The sequence below is a fragment of the Cuculus canorus genome, chromosome 2, assembly GCF_017976375.1.
Source record: "Cuculus canorus isolate bCucCan1 chromosome 2, bCucCan1.pri, whole genome shotgun sequence".
NCBI lineage: Eukaryota > Metazoa > Chordata > Aves > Cuculiformes > Cuculidae > Cuculus > Cuculus canorus.
The window spans coordinates 56,876,009-56,902,807 of record NC_071402.1 but is presented as its reverse complement, the minus strand read 5'-3'; the positions used below and the strand labels follow the sequence as shown (position 1 = coordinate 56,902,807).

General features: G+C 40.5%; 1 protein-coding gene across 3 annotated transcripts; it reads left to right on the top strand.

The window, feature by feature from the left end:
- Positions 1-66: 66 nt before the first annotated feature.
- FAM210A (family with sequence similarity 210 member A) lies at positions 67-22,729 on the top strand. 3 transcript variants are annotated; one of them, XM_054060075.1, is made up of 5 exons: positions 67-88; positions 14,999-15,118; positions 16,392-16,848; positions 19,253-19,364; positions 20,635-22,729. In XM_054060075.1, exons 3-5 carry the CDS (start codon positions 16,409-16,411, stop codon positions 20,899-20,901), a joined length of 819 nt encoding a protein of 272 aa, XP_053916050.1. In that variant the 5' UTR covers positions 67-88; positions 14,999-15,118; positions 16,392-16,408; the 3' UTR covers positions 20,902-22,729. The 3 variants fall into 3 exon arrangements, with proteins under 3 accessions (XP_053916050.1, XP_053916049.1, XP_053916048.1); XM_054060074.1 differs by lacking the exon at positions 67-88 and adding an exon at positions 2,938-3,174; XM_054060073.1 differs by lacking the exon at positions 67-88 and adding an exon at positions 3,181-3,323.
- Positions 22,730-26,799: the final 4,070 nt, after the last annotated feature.

The window sequence follows — 26,799 nt, the reverse complement described above, 5'->3', positions numbered from 1 at the left end:
CGGGAAGGGAGGAGGGGGAGGAGAGTGGGTGCGGTGAAGGGATCCTGCTATGATAACTTCAGAGCTCGTGTTAAGATCAGAGCGCTGTGTGAGTAGCCCCTCTGAGGGAAAGCAGGCGTGGAGAGACACCGTAGGCTCCTTGTGAATTATAGACTCATAGAAGGGTTTGGATTGGAAGGGACCTTAAAGCCCATGCAGTTCCATCCCCCCTGCCATGGGCAGGGGTACCTTTCTCCAGACCAGGCAGCTCAAGGCCCCATCCAGCCTGGCCTTGAACATCTCCAGGGATGAACTCAGCCTTTACCTGGCCGTTCTGCCTGCTGACATGAGATCTCAAAATGATACAAGAAATAGTGAAGTTTCATCTAAGCAATTACATGGGTTGGTTTTTTTTTTTTGAAAGTTACACAGAATGTCCCTCTGAGAGCATGTTTCCTTTGGGAGCATGTTTTCTTTTAGACAGTTTCTTTCTCAGACACTGTTTGCTCTTTGAAGATGATAAAGGCCTTGTGTGAACTCTGATCTGTGCTGAGCAGATGTGTCTTCTTTTTATGATCACCTGTTGTTTGGAATCTCTTCTTAACTCAAAGGCAAGGTCAAGCAGAGAGCTGGAGCCAGCTCCAAATTAGCAAGAGATTTGACTGTTGTGAAGTTTCATGATAACAGTAGAGTTAACCCTTGGAAAGTAATAGAATATGCTTAGGATTTCGAGGGAAATTCGTACATAAGCATGTAGGTGGGAAATGCATCCTGTCCCCAGCTCTTGTCTCGCTGCACACGATTGATGGACATGACTCCCTCGTGTTGCCCTGATAAAGGATGCTTGTTTCCTAAAACTCCAAAACAAGTTTTAGAGAATTTGTTTGCCGGCATTTTCAGTATCATTAGCAGATGAAAACAAAAGGCAGATCCACCACTTGGGTATAAATACACACGCTGCGATTTTGGAGAGGTTTTTTTCTATTTCATACAGGTTTGCCTTTAAATGCCAAAAGAGTTGCCAGAGAGCTCGTAAGGGTGCTGCTCGACAGCCGGCTGAACAGGAACCAACAGTGTGCTCAGGTGGCCAAAAAGGCCAACAGCATCTGGGCTTGTATCAGAAATGGTGCAGCCAGCAGGACCAGGGAAGTGACCGTACCCCTGTACTCAGCACTGGTGAGGCTGCACCTTCAATATTGTGTTTGGTTTTGAGCCGCTGTGAGGGTCGATCAAAGGATCTTTTTCTGTCTCAACATTTCTCATCAGGTGTTAAACCACAGGCACAGGCCTTGCAGTAATGGCCGAAGCTGGTATGCCTTGTACCTATTAAGATTGGTACAGGACAAATGCTTTCTACCTGTCCCTAAACCACTACTATTGTAAAAGATCCATGAAGCAAGGCAAAACTACAGACCCAGAGGCTCCCTGTTAACTACTATTGTGAAAGATCCACGAAGCGAAGCAAGAAAATTATCGCTAGGACTTACCACAGATCCATACCCCAACACAGCATGCGCAAAGACGAGTTCATTTAAAGTGCAAGGTGAAGATGACTACTAGCCTTCATCAGGCTACTGCCACCAGGAGGAGCGCATGCGCAAGGGGAGAATACCTGCCTCCAACGCTGACCATGCCTCAGATACTCCTCTCCTGGCACGTGTGGCCTGCCAGGTGGAGTTTGGCATATCTCCACAGGACTGAGGTGGGACAAAGGCGGGTCACCAGGAGGAATCAGGTGCATGGACTAACATAAAAGTCAGCTTTGGAGCCGCTGAACTTCGAAGATCTTCCCCACCGTGTGTTCACATCGATCGAAGACAGAAGCAGAGGAACCCCTTCTGGACCGGGGCCCCCCGAGACGCCGGACGTCTGTGGACCCGTGGTGGTAGCTATAACCCCTTTTTCCTTCCCTTCTTTTTCCTCCCCATCCTTTCCCTTTCTCTCTCTATCACAAGCCGCTTTATGGGCACAATTAATAAAGTTCCTGTTTGGATTGGAATTTAACTCCCTTGACTTGTTGAATTATTGCTTTGATTTCTTTTTTGCACTCCGAGATCATAACTGAAAAGAACCATCACACGTCCACTTATGAGTGGATCATGACAGCCCCTCACTACAAGAAAAGCATTGGGTTGCTGGAGTGTGTCCAGAGAAGAGCAAGGAAACTGTTGAAGGGGCTGGAGCACAGGTGTTATGAGGAGCGGCTGAGGGGGCTCGGTTGTTTTGTTACTGAAAACGCTGGCAAATAAAACTCTCCAAGACTTGTTTTGGACTTCTAGAAAGCAAGCACACTTTATCAGGCCTGGGCAACATGAGGAAGTGATCTCCATCCATTGTGTGCAGCCAGACAAGAGCTGGGTTCAGAATGTATTTCCCACTTACACGCATGTGTACAAGTGTTCCCAGAAATCTTATGTATATTCTGTTACTTTCCAGGGACTGATTTTAATGTTTTTATGAACTTCACAACAGTCTAATCTGTTGCTGATTTGGAGCTTTGGCTCCAGCTCTGCCTGACCTTGGACTGGAGATGGGGAAAGGCTGCGGACAGAGGGGATCACAGCAGACACATCTGCTCAGCACAGATCAGACTGAATACAGGATGTTTTCATCTCCAATAAATGAACAGCGTCTGAAAGAAAACATACTCTCAGAGGGACATTCTAACTTTCAAAAAATACAGTTACTTAGATGAAACTTTAGCTTAAATAAAAAATATTCCACTTTTTGTCATGGTAACTATGTCATGTATCAGTGTAGCCCGGAGAAAAGGAGGCCGAGGGAAGACCTTATCGCTCTCTACAGCTGCCTGAAAGGAGATTGTAGCTGGTTGGGTGTTGGTCTCTTCTCCCAAGTGATAGGACAAGAGGAAATGGCATCAAGCTGCGTCAGGGGGAAGTTCAGATTGGAAAAATTTCTTCACAGAAAGGGTTCTCAAGCACTGGCAGAGGCTGCCCAGGTAGGTGGTTGAGTCACCATCCCTGGAGGTGTTTAAAAGACGGGTAGATGAGGTGCTTAGGTTTAGTGTCTAGGTACGGCTGGACTCGAGGATCTCGAAGGTCTTTTCCCACCTAGCTGATACAGCGTGCTAGAGCCCGGCGGCGGAAGGCGAGGACTACAACTCCCAGAAACCCTCGCGACCAGGGTAGCTCTCGCTCGTCTGCGCAATTCGGGCCCCTCCCGCCTGGCCTCAAGGTGATGGTGGGGACGGGCGGTTCTGCACGTTGCCCTGCCGCGCGCGCGTGGCGCTGGGGGGGGGCGGGGGTGGTGCGCTCGGCTTTGGTGAGAGCAGCCCCAATGGCGCGGGGCCCGTGAGGAGCAGCCCCGGCGGCTCTGGGCTCAAGGTACCCGCTTGGTGGGACGGGAGGAGAAGAGAGGGGGTGCCTGGGGTGTCGGCGGGAGCTGCGGGCACTGGGCAGGTTCCCCCTACGGACAGGGGTGCCGCCGCCCCGGGGGGACGCGGCTGAGCGGCCGCGCTCGGAGCTCCCTGTCGTCCTCCGGGCCGCTTTCTTTCTTCTGCACCCCCGGGGCGCTTTGTCTGCGTAGAATGGGTTGGGTTGGATTGGAATGGACCTTCTGCCCCTCTGTTCCTCCCTTGTGAGACCTCATCTGAAGTGTTGTGTCCAGTTCTGGAATCCTCAACATAAGAAGGATATGGAGCTGTTGGAAGGGGTCCAGAGGAGACCACAAATGATCAGAGGAATGGAGCACCTCCCGTAAGAGGACAGGCTGAGAGAGTTCTTCAGCCTGGAGAAGAGAAGGCTCTGAGGAGACCTTATAGCGACCTTCCAGTGTCTGAAGGGGCTACAAGAAAGCTAGAGAGGGACTGTTCACAAAGGCTTGTAGTGATAGGGCTAGAGGCAATGAGTATACGCTGGAGAGGTGCAGATTTAGGCTAAACATAAGGAAGAATTTCTTCACCATGAGGTTGATGAGGCACTGACACATTGCCCAGGGAAGGTGTGGCTGCCCCATCCCTGGAGGTGTTCAAGGCCAGGTTGGATGGGGCCTTGGGCAGCCCATTTAGTGGGATGTGCCTGCCTGTGGCAGGGGAGTGGGAATTAGATGATCTTTAAGGTCCCTTCCAACCCAAACTATTCTATGATTCTATGACCTTAAAGCCCATCTAGTTCCAACCCCCCTGCCATGGGCAGGGACACTCCCACTACATCAGGCTGCTCACCATTCTCATTGTGAAGAATTTCTTCCTAATGTCTAATACAAATTTTCCACCTTCCAACTTAAAGCAATTCTGCCTTATCCTATCACTGTATGCCCTTGTAAAAAGTGACTTCCCAGCTTTCCTATAGCCCCTTTCAGGTACTGAAAGGCTGCTATAAGGTCACCCCAGAGCCTTCTCTTCTCCAGGCTGAACAACCTCAACACTCAGCCTGTCCTCATAGCAGAGGTGCTCTAGCCGTACTGTAGTCAAGGACTGTAGTTAGATTGTGCTCCTTGGGGTATTTCTCTCCTGAGACAACTGGTTCTGCGTGTGTCTTGGCTTCTCAGGCTACTTAAAGTGACTGCACAACTGTTTTCTTGTCTAGTGTTTTGCATGTGTTTTGGTAACTTGTGATGCGCAACAAATACGAGCAAAGGGCTGGCTTCCCTCTGTGTCAGAATCATTGAATAGTTTGGGTTGGAAGGGGCTTTTACAGTTTATGTGATCCAACCTCCCTGCAGTTAGCAGGGACATCATCAGCCACATCAGGTGGCTCAGAGCCTCATCCAATGTGACCTCGAATGTTTCCAGGAACAGGGCATCTACCACCTCTTCAGGCAACCTGTGCCAGTGTTTCACCACCCTCAGCAAGGTGACTCTCAAATGACCACCGTCAACAGCAGGAGAATCTCAAAAGTGAGGAACCTGATTTTTGCTCCTCCTACCCGTTGACTTGTAAAAATAAGGGGGTTTTCTCATTGTGAGCTTTCAGTGCTTTTTTCTTCTTACGTTTTGTATGGACTAACTTTGGAGTTAGTCTCTGAATCCGTAGGAGGCAGTGACTGGCTGAATGAGACAATGCTTTTTGGCAAAGGTGCATAGGTATGATTCTTCTTAGTAATCTACTTCTTGTAATTAACTATGGGAGTTACCAAGGGGGCCAGACTATGAGAAGTCAGAATTTGTGATGAGACTATTATATCAGCTAAGTAATTTTATACTTTTAAAGTCATGTGTGGATTATGTCAGAAATTGTGTTCAGACTTATTTATGCCCATTTCTGAAATGGCTCTACAAGCTGGCCGAAAAGAAGAAAACTGAATTTGGGCAGTAATATATGAAGTGTCCTAGAATTCCTTACCTAAGCCAATTCTTAAGCAAGTTCAAGACGAAAGGGTTCCTCAATTCACCTGAACCCCACCATGTTATTGCTGTTACAAGCATAAACATAAGATGATTTTCCAAAGTTTTGTTATGTTAGGGAGAGGTAGGGAAGGAGTTCCTCTTTTGGAATGTGTCTTGCCACCCATGCTGTTAGCTTATATGACTTGCAGCTGCTTCTGTGTGGGAAGTGCATGCAGAGAGGATAGTGTGTCCCCACCATCCATCTCCGCCTATGAGGCTGACAGCAGGTGTTTCCTTTTCTGTTCAAGGACTGTTTGAGGTAAAAGGCATATGACTGGCCTCTGTGGAAGAGCTATTGAACTGCACTTTCTGCTTCAGAAGCACTTGCATCAGGGAGGAAAAAAAAAAATCATTTGGTGATTTGGGTAGGTGGATTGTGTGGCTTGTACGTGGCAAAATCGGAGCAGGCAAATTCAGAGTAGGTGAAGAATGTAAGAAGCTAAAGGTTTGTCTGGCATGACTGTCTACAGATCTAGGTCACAGACTGTAGCAGCAAATAAGAAAAGTTTTGATCTTATTTTGTTTTAAGAAGCATCTGTGTAATTCTCCTGCTGTAGATGATCTTTTCTTCAGATAAACTGACATAGCTCTCTGTGTATGCCTATAGGCATTACTAAGAAACTGAAGTCTGTTTTTGCAAGACAGGGAGTTCTTGATGTCTCCTTGTGTTGGATAACAGACCTCAATTTGCATCTTGACATATTTCTGGATCTGCAGTGATTTCTGACTGGTCTTTAAGGTAAGGCCACAACAAATTCAAAGACAACAGCAGAAAAAGCACTGATTTTTTTTAAAATGTAAAAATACTAGTTGAATCCATAACGTTCCTTGCAGTCAGTTAGCTTTGCAGACTAGGAAGAGGATCTAGCATAGTTTTTGTTCTTGTGGATACACTGTGAACTCAGATCGTTGAAGCTGCACTTATTTTGAAAATTAGATGCTGCAGCAAATTGAATATCAGTCAGCAGTGTTTGAGTATTAAAAATGGATTAAAGCCACTAAAAGAACGGAGGCCTGGGCCCAAAACATGGTTGAGGTTTTCCTGGACAGTAAGGTATCATCACAGTAGATCATAAGTATTTTATTTTGATATTGTGATATGTAACTACCTAGATCCAATTTTAACCTCAGAGTTAGGGATTCTTAATGACCAGAGTGTACCTTTTAGTAGATTATTTGACTTGAGACAAATGGATTGTGCAATATGGCAGTAACAACGAAAAAATCAAAATGGCTGAAGTTACAGGACTTCTTCCTAATTTTTTAAGTCTTGGATGATGATACTTCTAAAACCCACAGATTATTCTTCATGCCCCTGTCATTATAAGAAAATTACAGTGATAGTAGAAAGTTATTATTCACTTAAATCTTCATTAATCTATTGTGATGATACCTTCCTAAATTCAATTGGTCCTGAAAGTACCAGTATGGGTGAGTTAAGTTCAACATACATTTTTTTTTTTTTTATTAGGTCAAGAATGTATTTCTTCAAACTGTCAGGAAAATTATGATTTAACCAGATATTAGTAGGCCAGATTGATGTGCCTTGTTACGTCAGTCTTCCCACCTTCTGTCTGAGTAAATAAGCAGTTAAGTACTGAAGTAATTTCTCCTTTAAGGTGTGCTGGGATTATACAGTAGGGCTTTACTCTCATTGGTGTCTAGACGTCTACAGTGCAAGTAGTAATGATCTGTGTTCTCTTGAACTTTGTGTTTCCTCTGAACAGCTCTAATCCTTTCTGCCTCAGTGCCTTCCCATCACTCAGTTCTCCCCACATCACCTTCAATGGGTAGCTAGTTTGTGTGATTCAACAAAAAATTAAAATTTGTTATTATATGTCCAGGCATGACGCTGCTCCTTCTAAACAAGGTCTTGCTCTGTTTGTGCCACTTAGCTGGTTGTAAGTTTTAATTCCATGGATCTGCTGTTTGATCTTGTCCAAAACCTTACCTTGACATTTTGTAACAGTTCTTACATAAATAAAACAAGAAGTTGTGTGGCTGTGATTGTGGCTTTGTAGAGCGTTGTAGTAGATGATCCCTTGCAGCTTTCTAAAACTTGTGTAGTTTGTCCTTGCAGAGTGGAATGAGGGAAAGGGATGGAGGCTTAATACAGTCATGTACTCACGAACAAATTATAAAACACAGCAGTTGTTTTTTGAAGTGGATGGATTTTGTTGATTCCAAATAAAAATACCTGGGTGGCTTTACAGCAGTTCTGTAAGTCTCTTCTAAAAGTGGATGGTGGAAGAGTTGAGTAGAACATGAGGGCGCTTAACTTTTAACTGTAGTGGTGGTGCTTATCCCAAACATGTGCCAGTCAGTTAGCTATTTGCACTTCATATTTTTTTGGATTTAAAAGCTAATTTTGCTCATGTTAAAATTAGACAATATCTTTTGCTTCCTGCTGTCTCAGTCTGTAGGATATTACTTTCTAATAGGGGGATGTTTCTGTTCTAGAACACAAGCCTTGGACTTCATTGATCATGTCTCATAGAATGTAGCATGCTTTCAAAGGCTGTAGTATTGTGGTCACAGGATTCTTTTTTTCAATCTGATTACAGCAGTGTGGTAAATCTGCTACTTCAGACTGTGAGGAGGAACATTGTTAGGGTCCAGTTACTGAAGTCATGTCAGAGTCTCCTGATTTAAAGACACAGCTCTGAGTCTGATGCTCTTTTGGACACTCGTAGGTGATGTCATTTTGTTGTTTACATGGCTAGAAACATTAGCAATCATGTCTTCTGTACAAAAGATGCTGTTTAAGGCATTGCGTTGAATTGAGGGTAAGAAAGTCCATCCACTCAGATATCAAGACCTTAATAAGTAATACGTCTTTCTTAAGAACAGTTCACATTCATTTGTAGAGTTGTGGAGAACAGCTTTTACTAAAAATTAGATGAAGTGTGGTTTTGAGCATGTGTGTGTTCAGTAAATGTTATGATCAGCCTCTTCACACATAATTTTTCAAGATATTCTGATTGATACTACACATATTTCCCCATATGGACAAATTTGAATTCACAACAGAGAACTCAACGCTTACTTTGAATATTTAGAAAAGATTTATACTAGAAGTGAATGTCTGCCAACAGTAATTCTGCTGAAAGATGAATGTTCTGTATTTTTTTTGCTGAGAAAAATTACAGCTTTTGAGTGTTTGAAAATGTGAAATAAATGTGGTGAGAGAATAAAAGAAAAAAGTCTTGAACCCAATGCTTCCACTGTGAATACTGTTCTTATTGAAGCTGAGGAAATTTTTCAGTTTGGGGCTAGCTTGCACTAATTCCTACTTCATTTCTAATTGTAAGGTGTCAGAGTTTTCCCTTGAGTGCGTTTCTTGAAAGTACTTTGGATGAATTTGAAGGGTAAAAGTTTTGTTACTTGATTGGGGTTGTTCTAAGTTTTTTATATAGTTGTTACATAGTATAAATTGCATTTAAAATATTGCAGCCAATACTGTTGATTACCTACCAGATGCCAAACAATGAAACAAGACCTGTGAAGATTCAAGGTGGCAAAAATGGCATTTGTCAAGGCTAGAAAATAAAGTTAGTCACAACGCAAAATGAGGCAGAAAGCTGTATAAAGTTGATGCAAAGATCTAAGTTTTAAATGCATTCCTAAGAGATGCCTTTTATAATTAGTCAAGAGAAGGTGTTTGAATACCTAAGCTCTTATTCTGTGGTCTGGATAAAAAGGCTGGACTTTATTTGATTCAGTTTCATTTGTTTTAGTGAAAGTCACAGTATCTACAGTGTCTCCAGTTCTTTCATTAGACCTTTCAGAAATAAATATTGTTGCTTGGGGAAGTTATTACTTAAGAGTGGAATAAACAGGAGAGAGAATTAGGTCTTACTTTGATCATTACCTTAAAGTGAAAGGTAATGTGCAGAAGGGCAGAATAATAAAAGGGCGAGTACAATCTCTGCTTTGAAGTAACTAAGGGCTTTAATCTTATTATAGATACGTATGTCTATTTGTAAGCTTAGTTAACATCTAAAAGCATGACTTCTCTATCTTGGTTATTGCAGACGTGTTTATAGAGTGACGAAAGGACAAAAAAAGCAAATCAGATCGCACTTTAAAAGGCAGGGGGTTTTTCCCCTTCCTTTGACACATGCCTATTACTCTGGTGTGCTCTGGAACCAACATAGAAGATAATCAAACAAATGTGCATTTCTTGGAAGGATTTGTGAAGAGTAGGCACATTTTATAGTATAAGAGGTGTACTTATGTAAAAATTCAGTAGAGGGCAGAATGAAACTTCTGAACGAAGGAACCCAGTCAGCACTGCAAAGCAGGAAAACAGAGTCAAAAGATGGAATAGCACCAGTAATTAAAAATATAGTTCTGAAGAGCAGAAAGCACTACAAATGATTGTGATGCTTTCTTTTAGAAGAATTAGAGAGAGAACATTCACATTTAGCCATATGCAAGCTTAAGATCTAATGCCTTCCAACATCGAGGAAAATGGAGATATGACTGTCATACTGGCTGGATGCAGATCAGCTGTTTAAGCCTCCTGTTTAGCATTCCACATCTATAACTAAATGCATAGATATTAAATTAGGTTATCCTGCTTTATTTGCCCTCTCAGTCCGATGTTCAGACTTTATAAATGTCTACAAAAACTTTTTTTCATCCTGAAGCCCCTCTTTGATGTTCTTTCAAATATTTAAGTTGTAGTAGTAAAGGTTCCTTTGTGTGTAAGGATCCTATGAAGGTTCATTCTACTTTCTTGTCTTCATTATGTTTGTTTTAGCAACAACAGGAGTAGTTTGGATAAAATAAGGGTAAAAAACTTATTGACTTGTCTTCACTTATATCAGAATTGAACTGTAGTAACATGATCAATTTAAAAAATATAGTGTAGCATTTACTAAGTGAAGATCATAATTATAGATATTAGACATAATAGAGTTGGGATGAAGCTAATGTTTTAGGGTCATTTGTCTACAAGAGTTTATTCTTTCATTGTTTTAACGTGATTGTGATTTACCAAGTTTATAATAAATTTCATCATTATTTACTTGCATTACTCCCTTTAACCTAAAATGTGGTGTTATATCTTTTTAGCCAGCACTAGACGGCAGACAAGATTAGACCGCTAGTGATGCCCAAACTTCAAATTATAACCAAGTTTCTTAGTTTAGAATGAATAACAAATTGTATCAGGGACACTGTAAAAGTAGTGAAGGCCAAAATTCGTATTCTAAATGCTTATTCATATGTTCTTAAAAGTACTAATACAAGAATACTAAGTACTAATACAAGAATAAAAAATACCTATACTCTGCCATTTTCCATCCATGGATAGTGTCTGTGTGCTATACTGAGCCATTGCGGTAACTAAGAGGTTTATAGTTGTATTTTACATTGAATTTAGGAAAAACAATGATGCTTTGCATGGATTGCACTGTTACTACTATGATTTTTAAAAGTGTTCCCAGCTTTTTAGGCAACATGTATGTGTTTTCTGTTCGGTTGTGTTTTTCTTATTTTGGTTTATTGGCTTGGCAAGATGCTTCTCTTTTAAATATACTGTCAATACGTTCTTGAGAAGAACAATTTAAATCTGAAAACAAGTTTCAACTTTTTTAAAATTATATTTAGCAAAAATGTAAGCAATACAGTGCCGTGGGGTTTTATTATACTGAACTGAGTGCGATCTCTACATTTGCTTCTTGTGCATCTGAAAGGTGAACTTGGAAAGGATTTCTGAGAACTTGGCTTGTGTCCTTTCAAAATTCTTCTATATATGCAACACACAACTCTCAAAGTTTGCTTGACTTTACTCTAAAAAGGACAAGAATATAAATTAATTCTCTGGATTCACAGAAAGGGTCCTTGGGAGTGGAAAAAGCTCATGGATTTTCATTGAGAACTCTCCTGTGGTGTAATTAATTCGCTTTTTTTAAAAACAGTGACAGAACAAGTAGAAATACTTTAAATTCATCCATATTTACATATTGTGTCTGGAGTGTTTCTGGTAGAACTGAGAAAATAAAGCAGTGTAGTCTATGTATAGTATACCCACAATTCCCTCAGATGCTTTCTGACCTCTTTTACAAAAGAACTTAGAGTAAAGTTTTTGCCATCTTCTATCCACCCCCGTTTCTGTATTTTAACTTTTCTGGTAGCTGAGAACAAGCCAATTGTAGTGTGGCAATTGTTTTTATACAAACTATCCTGATGAAAGTTTCATCTGACAGCGTCTTTGGCTTGACTTCTCTTTCCTACAGTAGATATCCCACAGCAGCCTTTGCTGTACTTGTATTGGCCTGGTTACTTCTGTGTTTTACGATGATTCTGTTTCTTTTTTGCACAAAATGATAGCACGCGTCCAAACCCATGAATTTGTGGTAGTAGCATGGACCAACTCTGTGGCGTTAAAAGATCCTGAACTTTTGTTGTCTTCAGGAACAAAAGCAAGTCTGATCTCTACTTCCGGATAATCACTGAAAGGCAAAGATTTACCAGGGCAAATGCAAGAAATAGGATGCTTCTGCATAAATCTGCGTCAGATTTATGGTAAAGCTGATCTAAATTATAACAGAAATACAGAAGTTTGCTAAACAAAACCTCTGGTGCTCTAGTGAGAAGCTGATCTCTGCTTTTCCTCAAGAGGCCACCAGAGCACTCCCTTTGTGTCAGAGGGTTTGTTAATAGCTTGCCATGAGACAGACGTGCCTTCAGGAACTAAATGGATGTCCAAGAATCCCAACCAGGACTATGTCCTGAACAGCCAAGATCTCCTCAGCTCAGTTTACAGCCAGCTGGAGATACTACTAAATAGTTAGCCAGAATATGACAGCCCTGAAGAGGTGACCTTATCCCAGAAGCGTTTGTATATCATTTCATAGTTTGTCCTACTAACATCTATTCAGTCACTGACCACATGGGATTCTTACAACAGAGAAACAGCTATATTTGTTCTTAGATATTTCAACGTTTATACTTGTTCCCTTGTAGCATTTTGAAAAGAAAGTTAATGTAGAAATCTAAGATGCTTTAAAACACCCTCTTCCCCCCAAAAAAAAAATAATTCTCGTGCCACAGACCAGCTGCTTTCCCACCTTGGTATCTGAAGCTTCTAGCTTCTGTCCTTTCGTGGTCCTTTGCAGCACTATGCCACAGCAGGAAAGACGTCAAATACACTAAAATGAAGAAAAAACTTTCACAAAGTCCCTTGATGCAATTGTGGATAACACCTAGGTTAATCTAGGTTACTGCCTTGACTTCCTTAGAATCTGGGAGGTTTTAACAACCTGATAGCTTTTAGAGCTCCAGTAACTTCTTTAAAAAAGTAGTATACTTGGAGAATAGAATTGTCTTGAGTCCATAGGCTGACCCAGCTTGTTGAGTGCACAGGGTACTAGAAACTTCCTTTCACTAACTGCATCTTAAAGGACTGATTTCTCTATATTCATCTTGTGATTTGGAGGGATGAAACAACTACAGTTTTGTGTTTCTCTGGACCTCCAACCACATTCATTGTGCAGTTTTGAGTTGTCTGTCCTATTTAAGATTTGTTTGCAATGTTGAGCCAAGTAATAAAAATATTACAATTGAGCAGCTGCACTCATCCCCCCTTTAAAAATAGTCATTTCTTTAAAATCAGTGTATGAAGTGGAGGCTGTATAATCTGTTATTTATTCCTTTGCCTTTCCTACTCCCTGCTGTAGCCATTATACTACTTTCTTCATTTAATCTGGTAGTGCTATTGGAGAGTAGCATAATCCTCAACTTATTGACACTTCAAAAGCCTTACCCTTGTTTATCAAGATAAGTGCGTTCCTATGAAAAACAGTAGGATCTTTAGAAAAATTTCATCTTTGTTTTGAAAGACCTGTTTCCTTGTATTCTTTCAAATATAAGCACTGTCCTATCTAACCTTATTCTTATATATCAAGCATCTAGCAAAATGCTTTTTTAAAGTGGAGAAACAAAAAGTAAGCTGTTTCACAGAATATTAGCTAGACCCATAGCATTGTCTGTGCTTACAAGTTTCAGGACCTTTTCAGGTCTACCCTAGACTGTTAGAAGGCCTTTCCTTTGACCAGCCAGGTATTGCATCATGGAGAAAAACCCTTTAGTTAGTGAATTCCAAGTCCACCTGTGGATATAGGAACAAAAATGTGACATGACAAGTCTTGTCATTGGCCCCGTTAGTTCCTCTGCTCTAGAGCCATCAGTGACATTCTAAGCCTTACACAGCGCACCTCACTCTGTGAGCAGAGGCCTTGAAACTCGTTTACTGATCTCACCTGTGTTAACTACTGACTGATGACTGAACATGTAGTAGTGACCCATTCCTGCTTCACATTAAGGAGAATTCTCATCCCATGGAAGCCATTTCATACCCCAGCAGCCATTGCAATGAATCAGAGGTGTGGTATGGTGTTACTTTTGTGCTGTCAGTAGGTGCTGGACAGAAAAAACTAGAAACAAGGGTTCTGAGAAATGCCAATATATACATTGTATAGAAATATTCCTCCAATTTCTTCTTGCGTCTGTGCAGCAAAGTGATCTCCTTGCAGGGCTGTTGGAATGCAAGGTCCTGTTAATAATATTAGTGAACTAAATCATAGTGCTGAGCTTGGTTTTCCTCATGCTGCATGGTGGCAATTTTCAAAGCTTGTTTCGAACAGGTATGTTTCAGTAAGGTACAGTCCACTGAAAACATGAACAGAGGAAGTCTAACTCAAGAGCTCCCAAATTCGCTTAGATGCATATATGTCTTTTTGCTGAGTCTGCTGGCTGGGTATTGTGAAAATCTCAGGGCAAATGCTTTGTTTTGCATACTATTAGTGAGAGGGGAGGAAGCAGTCCTCTATGGAGAGTGCTGTCCCTCAGTAAAGGAGTGCAAGTAGCAATAAGCAAGCAATGTAGTTGTCTTCTTCCAGTTTGTTATAATTTCCATAAACCAGTAAGGTGGTTGATGTATGACAGAGTACCATCTTAACGCTTGAGTTTTGCTGAGTGTTTTCACTATGTTTTGTTTTGAGAAACAATTGCATTTGGATCTTAAAAGTCAGCAAGAATCTCCACTTAAAAAACCAGAGTTATGACACGTAATTGCTACTTTTAGTAAATTATTTCAGGAGACAGGCTCGATGCGGGGCAGTACCTGTAGCTGATTTACTGCTTTATAAGCAGCAGCAGTACTGCTTGGCTCCTACTGAATTCATAACTCAACAGGAGTTAGTAACTATTTGCTTACATAGGGATGAGTTCCCTTTTCCCCTGTTAATACAATAGCTCCTGTTAGTATACATTAAACGAAAGTGGATGTCTGTGCTTCACATGTAAGGTAGGGGTTTCTGGGGAGTTTGAAACCACTCCTCCAATCTTTTCCCCACATCAAGCATTGTAATTCTAGTAATTTTAATTAATTCAAGCACAACAATAACATCAAAATACCTGGAAAACATATAAGTGGGAATGTTCCAACCAATGTATACGGATTACGAAACTTTTCTCTCTTGGAAGGAAACAATAATTCACAGTTGAGGAGCTTCTTTTACGTTACACAGAAAATAATCTCCCATTACTGCATCAGTATCCAAAGGAGGAATTTATACTAATAACTTCTTCCTTAAGTAAAGTTTTATAATATTAGTTTGTTGTTGCCATTTCTCTAAATGTGCTTTCTTTTTGCTTTCATAGAGTCATCAATGTGATCAAGACATATATTTGAAAGTTGGGGAACTAGTGGAAGACTAGCAACTTTTTGAAGATACAACCCTTGTCATACTTTCCTTTTGCATATCTGGAAATTAATAAAGAGTATGTATGGTTTCTTTCTTTTAAAAAAAAAAAACTTCTGCCTGTGTTATAAAGTACTGATCATTTTCAGTAGCCTAGACAAATTCATTATCTATAGAAAGAGCCAATTGGAATGTATCTAAGGCTGTAGGTGAAGGAGAAGCAGACATGACGATGACTGTGGAGTTTTAATTAAGCTTAAATAATTTCTAGTTTGGATCGATAATTGTTTTGATAATTTAAAATGTAAAAGCATCAAAGATTTGGAAGTTGTAATGTAACTGACTGAACTGGCATTCATTACATAGAATCAATTAGTACTTTTTTTGGAGGGAAGGAAACTTAGTTTTGTGGTGTGCAGTCCTTGTATAAAGGAAAGGTGAAAGTATTTCATTCACTAGTTCAAAACATGCATTTTTTGGGGGGGAAACACTGACTTCTTGATGTTTATACACGCCAAACAAAATTCCTCCCTTCTTTTGTGGGGAATCTCTCAAAGGTTCTTCTGAACTTTCTGGAGGAACTGTTAAGTAATCAAATTAATAAAGTTAACTGTATTATCCACAGCTTTAAATTACTCTTTGCATTGTAGTATTTCTGAAATTGTAGTTCAGTTTTGTTCCTGCTCATACATGACATTCAACAATACCTTCCCCCTTTCTGTCAGATGTATTCTGGAAAGCTGTTATGGTTAGGTTTGTTACTAATCAGATTAATTATCATTGGTTGTTTATTGTTTATTATTTATTATTATTGATTTTTTTTTAATGTATGAACCTTTAGTTCAAAATAGTGTAGAACATTAAAAGTTATACCAAAACTAAAAATGTGTTGAATGTATTGACACCAAAAATTAACTTTAATCACACTTGAATGAGTTCATACTACATTTATATTGGTTTGAATGAATTATCACTCAAACTATTACTTGCAACTAGAAGTGAAGCTTCAAGGATACTGTTTCAATATCTGTTCCAAATTATGCAGATAAAAGCAGTAGATAGCACTAAACATCTAAGTATGTTTTTAGAGAGCAGAATGAGCGTTTTAGCTGTGAGGTGCAGTGTTAAGTGAAGAGGCCATTTTAGTTCAGAATCCTAAAGAAGTGAAATTTAAAATTATTTGCTTAATTCTAGAAGGAAGCAATTTCTGCAGAGCAAGATAAGGAAAACCTTTTAAAGTGGAAGAACAGAAAGTTTAAAATTTGAAAATTTCAAGTGGCATTGGAGCAAATAGAAATCAGGTTATTCAAGTACAATTTGTTTATCCTCTTGTTCTTGTTTCCTCTCTATAGAAAGCCACACCATCAAAATGCATCGGAGTCTATTACATGCTGCGTGTCATCTGGCACATGGGACATGTCTGGTTTTTCCTCGCACTAGTATCTTTAAAGGACAATCTGTGTTGTCTAATGTTGGATGCAAAGTAATTTTGGCACTGGACCCTTCTAAGCGGTGTCTTCATGCAGGTGCAGCATGTTTTTCTTCAAAGAAAAGTGCTTTTTCATCAAAGCCAGCAGATACTCTTCACAAAGTACCAGGAGAAAGTAATCCTTTGACTTCAGCCACTGATACACCCAAGCAGAGCCCTGTACAATCAGATTCTTCAGATCCTGATCCATTACAAGACAAATCAATTGGTCTCGTTCAGAGATTCAAGAAAACGTTTAAACAGTACGGAAAAGTCATGATTCCAGTGCATCTTGTGACTTCCACTGTGTGGTTTGGATCTTTCTACTATGCAGCCATGAAGTAAGTTTTTTGTTGCAGTGCCCAATGCCACTGTTGAATTGAGCCTGACTTTCACAGGTGGAAGGACATGTAAATTATTATGATATGCTACAAAGTGCCTCTATATGTAATTGGAAATGAAGCTACATTTTTAACTGAAGCATAATATTAATACTAAAAGTATACAGGATTCATGAGTGCGACGTAAGTACTATTATGCAGTTATTGCTGTATACTAGATACGTTGCTAACATTTAAAGGAATGCTCATTTCCCCAAAATATGCATGTATGTAAACAGCATTGAAGTTATTGGTAACCTGTCACAAGGTAAAGAAAGGGATTTTATATCCTAATTACAAATTGATGGGGGGGGGTTGCCATTGGACTTGAGGGGTATTTTACCACGTCCTCCTCTCTTCATCCCCAGTTTTCCCTCATCACTGGACTTTCCTGCCATTCACCTCGCTGAGCTCCTCACAAACTTATGTGTATCTTCTCCTTTTTTATTTCTGTTTCCTGTCTTTCCTGCCTTGCACTGAAAAAAATTACTACGGTAGGCCAGACATTTTATTTGGAAATGAAATATTTATACAGCTAAAAAAAGGCAAATTAAGTATTCTAGTTTTATTTGCTTTCAGCTCTAGGCTTTGTCATACATCATTCTGGAAAATGGCATTTATTTGAAAAAAAACTATATCAGCTATGACCTAGTTCAAATGAAAGAGATTTTATCTATCTGCAAATGGTTTGCTAAATATAAGTAAGTGTTTATATCTGGATTGCTGGTGTTGTATATTTAATAATAGAAAGCATGAAACAACGGCAGTTCATGGTGGCAAGGATAGGGCTTTGACATCAGAATGCCTTACCACACAAGTGTTTGCTTTAGTTACTCTAACCAGCTGGCATAATTGACCTTTCTAGGAGCTATAGATCCAAATGTCATTCTAAATTTAGCTGATGTTAGAGCAATAAAGGTCTTGAGCTATAAAAATATTTTGGTTTGGATGAATTCGGTTTGATGCTTACATCCAGACGTTTCAGATTGAGTGAAGATTACTTTTTTTGAAACATTAAGTTAACTGCTAAAATAGGTATTTGATGGACAAAACCAACTGAAATATTTAACTGGAAACTAATAATAACAAAGCTTCAGTTTGTCATGCCACAGGAGCAGCACCCTATTGAAGCGGAAAAATAACTTTCAGAGGGACTGCTTTTGATATGAGAGTAAACAGTGGTGGTGGATGAAATAACATGGTTAATGTCATCTTTCAGATCTGACTTGGTCTCCGGTTTCTACTCTGGGGATAGGCCTTCAGACTATAGGTTCTAGAAACTTAGTAAACTACTGCTTGTTATTGTTCATGATGCCAAAGTGATTGCATGCACAGAAGAATACTTAAAATATTAGGTAGAAATGGATAATGATACTAATAATAGAACATCTGTAAATACTAGAAGGCCAGGTCTTCTATAACTACATAGTCATAGGATGAGGGGGAATAGCTTTAAATGGGAAGGGGGAAGATTTAGATTGGACATTAGAAAGAAATTCTTCATGGTGAGAGTGGTAAGGCACTGGAACAGGTTGTCCAGAGAAGCTGTGGAACGCCCCTCCCTGGAAGGGTTCAAGGCCAGGTTGAATGAACCTTGAGCAGCCTGGTCTGGTGGGAGGTGTCCCTGCCCATGGCAGGGGGGTTGGAACTAGATGATCTTTAAGGTCCCTTCCAACCCAAACTATTCTATGATTCTATATAGCTTTCTACTGAAACCTGAAGATGGGCTGTCTTTCTTTGGTGCTGTTGTTAGCTTTCCCTGGTTTTCAAATAGAAAGAAATTGTGAAAGGACTTTCCTCCACCCATCTTGCCACCTTAAGTTATTGACGGGGAGGAACAACTGGGCACAAAATGCGTGAAGTCTTGTCCGTATAACATGTTGCTTCCTTTTGTTTTGCCACATTCCACTTGTTTGATATATTTTAAAGTAAATGTAGGACACTGAAGTCTAGATTCTGGGCTTGCTGCAGATTGGTCTGAAATTTTGAAAAGGAAAAAGTAATTTTAGGCAAAACAAAACATGAAGTTGAACCTGCACAACTGGGGCTTGAGTAGCTGTCTTACCACTATTATGACTCCTTACATCCAAACATCGTAAACTGTGACACAGGTAAGTTAGTAGCTGCTCAGCCCAACAGGGATAATATAAATTAGTTGTTTATTGATGGAATGCTGAAAATAACATTTTTTGCTTATAGGTACAGAAATATAAATCCTGACAGTCTGTTACTTAGATGAAAAAATACTTTGATGTCAAATTATGAATTTTGTATAATGGAGTTAAAGAATGGAAATGGTGCTGTAAATCACTGTTGAGGTTTCAAACTCCAATTCAGTTTTCTTTTTTTTTTCTCTCTTTTATAGGGGAGTGAACGTTATTCCATTCCTAGAGTTGATTGGTTTACCAGACAGCATAGTAAACATTCTGAAAAATTCTCAGAGCGGAAATGCACTAACTGCGTATGCATTGTATAAAGTAAGTATAATTATAGTTTGTAAATATGCTCTAAATCTTGCCTGGTGAACTAAGCGGAGTTTATTTGTTTATATCAGAAAGAATTAATGCTGTTTTTTCTCTGATAGTTACACATACTTGAGCATTCATTCTTTGTAGTAAAAATAGTCTCATGCAAGTTGATATTGTCTATGTGTTCCTTTATGGAGTCTATCTGTATTTCTAAAATAACTTGTTTGTTTGCTGCAGAATTATTGTCTGCCCTCAGAGATTTAATTACAATTAAGTTATTCCTCTGTATCCCTGACACAGTTAGCAGGGATAAAGAAGTAAGGTCTAAATACTTCATGATTTCCAGATAAAAATACAGTTATTTTTATCCTCGAGAATTTGCTACTTTTATTTTCCTACCTTAGTTCATCATTGTCAAGTCCTTTCATTGTCAATTTGAATTAATTACTCGCATTCAGGTTTGGGTGTCTCTTTTGCTTTGTGTGTGTACAATCCATGTTTGGAAAACTTGAAACATGTCAGACCATGCGAAACCAAAGTACTGTTTTCACATCAGATGCTACTTACCTGTTTTGTTTCCAAACATGACGTGCTGCTTCACTGTTGTTTAAAGGTGTTATTTGCCCAAAACAAACGTAAAAGCAGTACTCTTGCCAATTATTCCTGTGCCTAAAAGAGACCAATAAATAAGTGTGGTTAGATGTAAAGATCTTATTATAGCTGGGAGATCTGGCAGTGTTGAAGAAACATTCAAGATGTGGAAGCACTAGAATATATCTTTGAAGTTCTGAACGAACAGGTTCCTGTCTAGAATAGCGAACCTGGTTCATTGTGTTTTGGATTAACCTGCCTCTTAAGGTCTCTTTTAGCTCTGATCTTCTATGTGTCGGTCTGATTTTGGGACCCGAAATTAGATGTCTGTACTCTTGAGAACTTCAGAATTTAAAGCATATCCTCTTGTCAGTATTTCCTCTTTGCTTATGTGGCTCAGTATTCACACACTGGCTGTTGTAAACTGCATTGAGACGTCTGATGCTTGTCCCACAAGCTGCACAGGGAGGTTTAAATCTAATGCCCATTTTGTCAAAACAATACTTTTTGACAAAGTATTGTTTTGTAACAGGTATGCATTTCTGGGGCATGTACTGTAAATTGGCTTATTTCCTTATAAATAGAAGGTCTTTTTAGTATCTAACAAATTCTCAATATTAAAAATAACTTTTTTTTAGATAGTATTGTCTTGTGTTATTGATATGGTGTGCTCTTCGGTTTCTTTAAGATTGCAACACCTGCCAGATACACTGTGACTTTGGGAGGAACATCCATCACTGTTAAATATCTACGTAAGACTGGCTACATGTCCACACCACCACCAGTGAAGGAATATCTACAAGACAGGATGGAGGAAACAAAGGATAAAATTACAGAGAAGATGGAGGAAACAAAGGATAAAATTACAGAAAAGATGGAGGAAACAAAGGATAAAATTACAGAGAAGATACAGGAAACCAAAGATAAAGTTGCATTTAAAAAAATAAAGGACTAGTGGGGATGGTTAATTTTTTGATATATCAAAAGCACTTTAACTCTTTGTGAGGCAGGAGATACGAAGTGCACTTCTGAACTTTTTTCTTTCTTTTTTTCCCTCTTGTCTGGAGACTACAGTTGCTTTGTGGATTTAAGAATTCATTATCTTCATCAAGGTTAAAATTCCCTGGAGAAGAGTAGTTGTGACAAAATTTCTGTTTACAGAAGGAAAATCGAGTCTCAAATTAGAACTTCATGTGTCCAGTGGTATTAACACTTAAGTCTTCGCTCTCCCTCCACCCAAAATGAAGATTGTTTCTTCCAAAAGCCACTGCTTTATTCTTCTTCCAAGTTAGTGCACAACCATTATTCCATTAGACTGAATTCCATTTAAATGAGAACGAAGATTTTTTTCTGCTCAGAAAGGCAACGTATTTTGTTCTTCGGAATACGTGGACCCAGGCCACTACAGTTGTGATCCTCTCCCAATTTGGAGAAAGACCTTTGTCATTGATACTGCACATGAAGGAATCGATGGATTTGCTACTCAGTCTGATTGAATTGAAATGGCTGCGTTGACTTCAAATGAGCTGCAACAGTTTGCAGGTTGAGACTATGAATCTTTCTTGGACATTGTATCTTTCCAGAAATCTCAACTGAAAGCTCAAGAAAGATGAGTTGATCACTGTCAAGTATACTTCTTTCCTAAAGTTGATTTACAGTAGAAAGAAAGTTATTAAATAATATTAATCTATAATTGTATATTAAAAACTGGGGGTGGGGGTATTATGTTAAAGTTTATAAAATTGTTTATTTCATTTCCAGAACAAAAAAGTCTGAAAGAGATGTTTACTTGCAAAATTAGTATCTAAGGGGCTTTTTAAATACATATGAAGTCAGAGTTAAACGCAAAAATTCCTCTTATTCAGGAAACCCTCAGACATCAGTGGAACAATTTAACTAAAACAAGCATAATTTCTGAGACGGTGATCACAGTCTACCGAACCTTTTTTCCCTAAGTTTTCTTGGGTTAAGCAAATACTTATTCATAGCTGAAGGCTGAAATGTTGTCTCAGGTGTCAGAAAGGACTAATGCTGAAACCGTTTGATTTGACTGGTCAGGCAAACCTCTCGTGGGTTTATTCTAATGTAGGCTAAATTGAAGGGGTATTTTCCTATTTCTTTTGCAGCCTTCACTTTGTAGCAATACTCTGCATGTATATCTTGTTTAAGAAAGGGGAGGGATTTTGCAGGGTTGTAAGGGGAAGCAACAGAGTTGGACCCTGAGCATTGCAATTGACTAGATCAAAAGAATATAGTTGATTAAGTACCAGCTCTGCCCCACTCTTATGTTTTCAGTCAAGTCACTGAGGGCCTCTCCATGTTTGAGTGAGTTGAACTTCATTCACTTAATTGTGCAGGATTGATTGCATACTTCTATGCCTCTGTCCACGTCAGATAGTAACTGCAATCTAATGCCTACCTCACAGGGATGTTGTGAGGAATAATCATTGTATATTTGGTGCCCTGAAGATGTAAAGTGCCATGTTTCTGATAAATATTATTTAAAAAAATTTAAAAAATAATTCTGTGATCTGTTGTGCTGCTGACATGAGTGCTACTGTATGATTGGAGTTTATTAATAGAGTCTTTTTTTTCTTTCTTTCTATTTTAGTGTACTTGTCCCTGTTGTCCCCATGCATGAATTTTCTGATGTTGGCATTTGTTCCAGTTTCCCATTTTTGCAGGTAGTTTTCCATTTTGCAGTAGTGTTGTCTCTGTCCTGCAGCACCCTGCAGAGCCTCAGGCCTGTCCCTGTCGTGTCCAGACACACACCCAGAAGGGGCACATGGCTCATTAAAATGAAGTTCTAGGAAGTGGCTTAAAGTGAAAATGACAGTATATGGTTAATTTGAACTAATTTACTAATTCTAAGGCAGTTTGCAAATATTCAGTTGTTTATTAGAGTAAACTAACTATCCATTTGTGGCAAAGGCAAAGATGTATACATATATAAACCAGATAAAGCAATAACGTGCGTCTCCCGAAATGCGAAGGCAGAGAGAGAGAGAAGGATCAGGGAAAAGGGAAGAGAGGCAGATTAAAAAGAGGAAACAGAGAATTGGTGGAAAAAAAATATTCCTTTCCAAGGAATCTGGCAATGAAATACAACGGCAAAAATCCTGGAAAAGACTCAAACATTTGTTCAAAACGGGGAGGGTCCCCCTTTTTGCAGCTGATGTTGGCTGATCATGCCATTTACACCCACTGAGCATTCGTTTAGGAGGAGCTCTGTGTTGCATAAGCTGTCATGCACTCATTTCAGGTGGGCACGCACCATTGGTCTTGGAAGTACTGGATGTCCTTGAGCCCCTTCCCAGTTGCAGTGACCAATGCTTGACCTCTTTGCATGCATGAAGGAACATTTTAGAAGATGTGAAAACCAGGAACCTTGTTTTGGTCCTAGTTCCAACCACTTCATCTCCCAACATGGCTCAAAAACTGTGTTTAAGAGAAAATGAAAGAAACAGTTCGTAGTTCATCTGCAGTTTGAAAGTCCTTGACAGTCCCACTGACAGTGCATGGTCATCCTTTTGGTCTGCGGCCAAATGCAGGAACCTCTTGGTGTAGTGCACAGCATTCATCTCTTCTTTGCATGTGGCAAGGGTTGCACGGGGGCACCTTGGATGCACCTAGGATGGGTCTGTAGGCCCCGGCATGGGAGACAAACCCTTTTGGTACCCCTATTGTTTTGCCTTTAAGGCCACCATGTCCAGGTGCCCTGTGTCTGCTCCAGCGCTGACATGATCCATAATTACTAATGCTAAGTACCAAAAGAGTTCCTGTCTTTGTGCAGTAGATTGTCCTGTGTGACCATCTCTGTGCCTGCAGAAACATCTCATAGTGACTGTTGGCAAGTGCCTCACCTACGCAATATCTGGTCAATTTTGCAGCACAAACAACCTGGGGGAGTTTCTGGGACACCTGCATCCTCCACCCAGGATGTCAATTAACAGAGCACACAATTATGTGGATCGATCTACACAAAGCAGGAGGAGGAATCTTCAGGGCTTTGAAAAATCTGACCTGGAGAGGTTTTGTGACAATTAGTGAAATGCTTGGTTGTACTGGTGACCTTGTCTCAAGTAGGCCTCACTTGGAATCAATGCATTGTCTCATTAGTGTGCAGACCAGCTGGGGAGTTGCTGGGCCACCCGGGGAGTGGACGACACTAGTCCAGTGGGTGCCCAGCATGTACCCAGCTACACTGCAGTTTTAGCCATAGGATAAAGTTGATTTTTCATCCTGGTATCTCACTTGCAACTTCGTTTCCAAAGCTCTTGCCACAATACCAGGGTGCAGTTCTTGTTATTGACAGTAAGACATAGTCTGGGTCTGTGTGGCTGGAAGCCAGCACCCTTCCCCCTTTGGTGATGGAGTACACTAGGAATGTTCCTACCAGCTGGGCATTTCCAGCAGACAAGGGGACACCTTGCAGGGAAAACACGGTCTTCTCTTACTGGTGCCCAAGCCAGCACAGTTGGCACACTCCCACATGGCAGCAGTGTCCTTCAAGGAGTAGCAACATCAGTGGGTGCCTTTGGCAGCACAGAAGGAACAGAGGAGAAGGTGCCATGGCCTAGGAAAGCAAAAAGTTTGGCTGCAGCTGGCATTGAGACAGCCAACAAGAAAATGACCCAAGCACAGAAGTACCCAACAGAGTGCCAAGAGTCCTTGGTGTGAAAAGCCCAGGCAGAAGCCGAGGAGCACCTGCCGTTGCCTGCAGGACCACCCAGTCAGTGCTAGCAGGGGCTGCTTTATTCCCTGGCAGCTCAGCATCCTCAATAAGAAAAGTGTTGTCCCCTTACTTGTCCTTTAGGTCCTAGAGAGGGCAGCTATCCCCTTCAGGAAATATCTCCTTCCTTTTTCTTCATAAAACTTTCAGAAATCTGATGAGACCAGGAATAAGGGATCTGCAACCACACAGGCAGCAGAGAAATTGCTGCTTTGGTTGTTCTCATGAGAGACTGAAACAGAGGTTGGAGCTAAAGTCACGGCCCAATATCAGGCTGGGGACAAAGCTGTGACCCAGGATGGGGCTGGAACCAAAACTGTGTCTCAAGATGGGGCTGAAGCCATAGCAGTAGCCCAAGAGCGCTCCAGATCTTCACTCACTGACTGAACAGGGGTCAGAGCAGAAGTCATAGCCCCAGAGCAAAAATTGCAGCCTAGTCAGGGGCCAGTGTGTAAGATGTGACCCAATATCAGCCTGAAGCTGAAGTTGTGGCCAAAGCAGAGGCCAGAGCTGAAATCACAGCATGATACTCCACCAGAGCAGGACTGGAGTCAAAGCTGTGACCTAATAACAGGCTGGAGCCAAAAGAGTGCCCAGGATGGGGCTGGAGCCAACACTGAGACACGTTTTCTGATTGTGTCCCCTTCAGGGTGTCAGCTTAGAACATCGTGCTACATTTGTCCTTGTTCATCACTTACCATCAGCAACGATAATAATTAGAGAAGCATAATTATCCCCTGGCAATTATCTGTCTATTTTGACGAAGATGATCTTCTAAGTAGAAAGAATACATCTTGATTTCAGAAGCCCTCAGGGCAACATGTAGCATTAAATTTGGGTTTGAGTTTGATGAATTGATTGGGCAATCACAGAGGAGGGAATGCAGAGGAAGATAACACAGTCTTGCTTAACAATGAGAAAAATAATTTCAAAAAACCCACCCCACCAAACAGACCTAAAACAAGAGGGGAAGAGTTTCATAATGAGACATAATTAGAGAAGGATTTCTAACTGCTCCTGTGTCTGGCCAAGTGGACAGAAAGAGACTAAACCACAACCAGAGAAGATCCTACCCCAGATAAATTTGCCAGCACTGTCTTAAAATATTTTCTTTTCAAGTTTATTTGGTTTGGGGTTGGTCTTTTTGTGGTTTTCTTGTTTGTTTTTAATAAAGGTACAGTATAAATTAAAAAAAAAAAATAAGGTAGTCTGCAAATCTGTTACTTTTTCTGTGCAGAACTGGTACAACTGAAAGCTGCTCAGTGCTCTTGCAGCTACCAGATGTGAGACATCCTCACAATGAACAGCAGATCTGTGAGTGCTCAGAGAGCACTTGCTCTTCACAGACGCAACGACAAAAGCAGTTCTCCAGCCAGGAGCCATGGCAGGGTGGTAATAGTGATCATGAGAGTACCCACCTCTGAAGGTGAAGCCCCATTTCCCTAAATCTTGTTCATTATCATAAGAACAGTCCTATATGGGAAAACAGAGGTTCAGGCAACCCCCTGTGTCCCAGTGCGCTGAGAAAGCAGCCCATGGATGAGCTTGGGGGGGGTACCAATGGGTGCTGTTGGCACCCATTATTTGTAGTCTCTGTGATTCAGCATCCTCTAGGAGTAACTCATAAGTGCGCAGCAATAGTGTTGTGTTATCCTGCTTCCGGCTGGAGCAGCTGAAGGACTTGGCTGCTGCCAAGCGCTGTTTTGATAATGTAGGCTCATTGATGTGCTAAATCCAAGTTTAGCATACTTAGTACCAGATTACATGTGCCATGGCTTCTTGACACGTATGTCGCAGTATAAGTTCACTTCGCTCAAACATGGTAGTTTTCAAGTCAACTCCAGTGTGTCTGATGCATTACAGAATTAAATAATCTGTGTTTTCCTACTTTCAATTTCATCCTGAATCAAGGAGCTTATGTTCTCCTGAAGTTAGAATAAAGTCATAAAACTAACATAATTTCCATCTCAAATGCTGCGTTGAATCCATCTGAAACGCAGCTGTTACCTTACACCTAATCCGAACTAACATTGTATTGCTGGGCAATAGTGGCATGGATCCCGTACCGATAACTTTGGAGCGCTGTCTGGCCACTCCCTCTGCAGCGAAGCAGTCATGGAG

Coding starts and splice junctions, on each gene's coding strand:
- FAM210A (XM_054060075.1), top strand. CDS start 16,409: ATGCATCGGAGTCTATTACATGCTGCGTGTCATCTGGCACATGGGACA. Junction 16,849..19,252: donor TTCTACTATGCAGCCATGAA/GTAAGTTTTTTG, acceptor TCTCTTTTATAG/GGGAGTGAACGTTATTCCAT. Junction 19,365..20,634: donor CTGCGTATGCATTGTATAAA/GTAAGTATAATT, acceptor GGTTTCTTTAAG/ATTGCAACACCTGCCAGATA.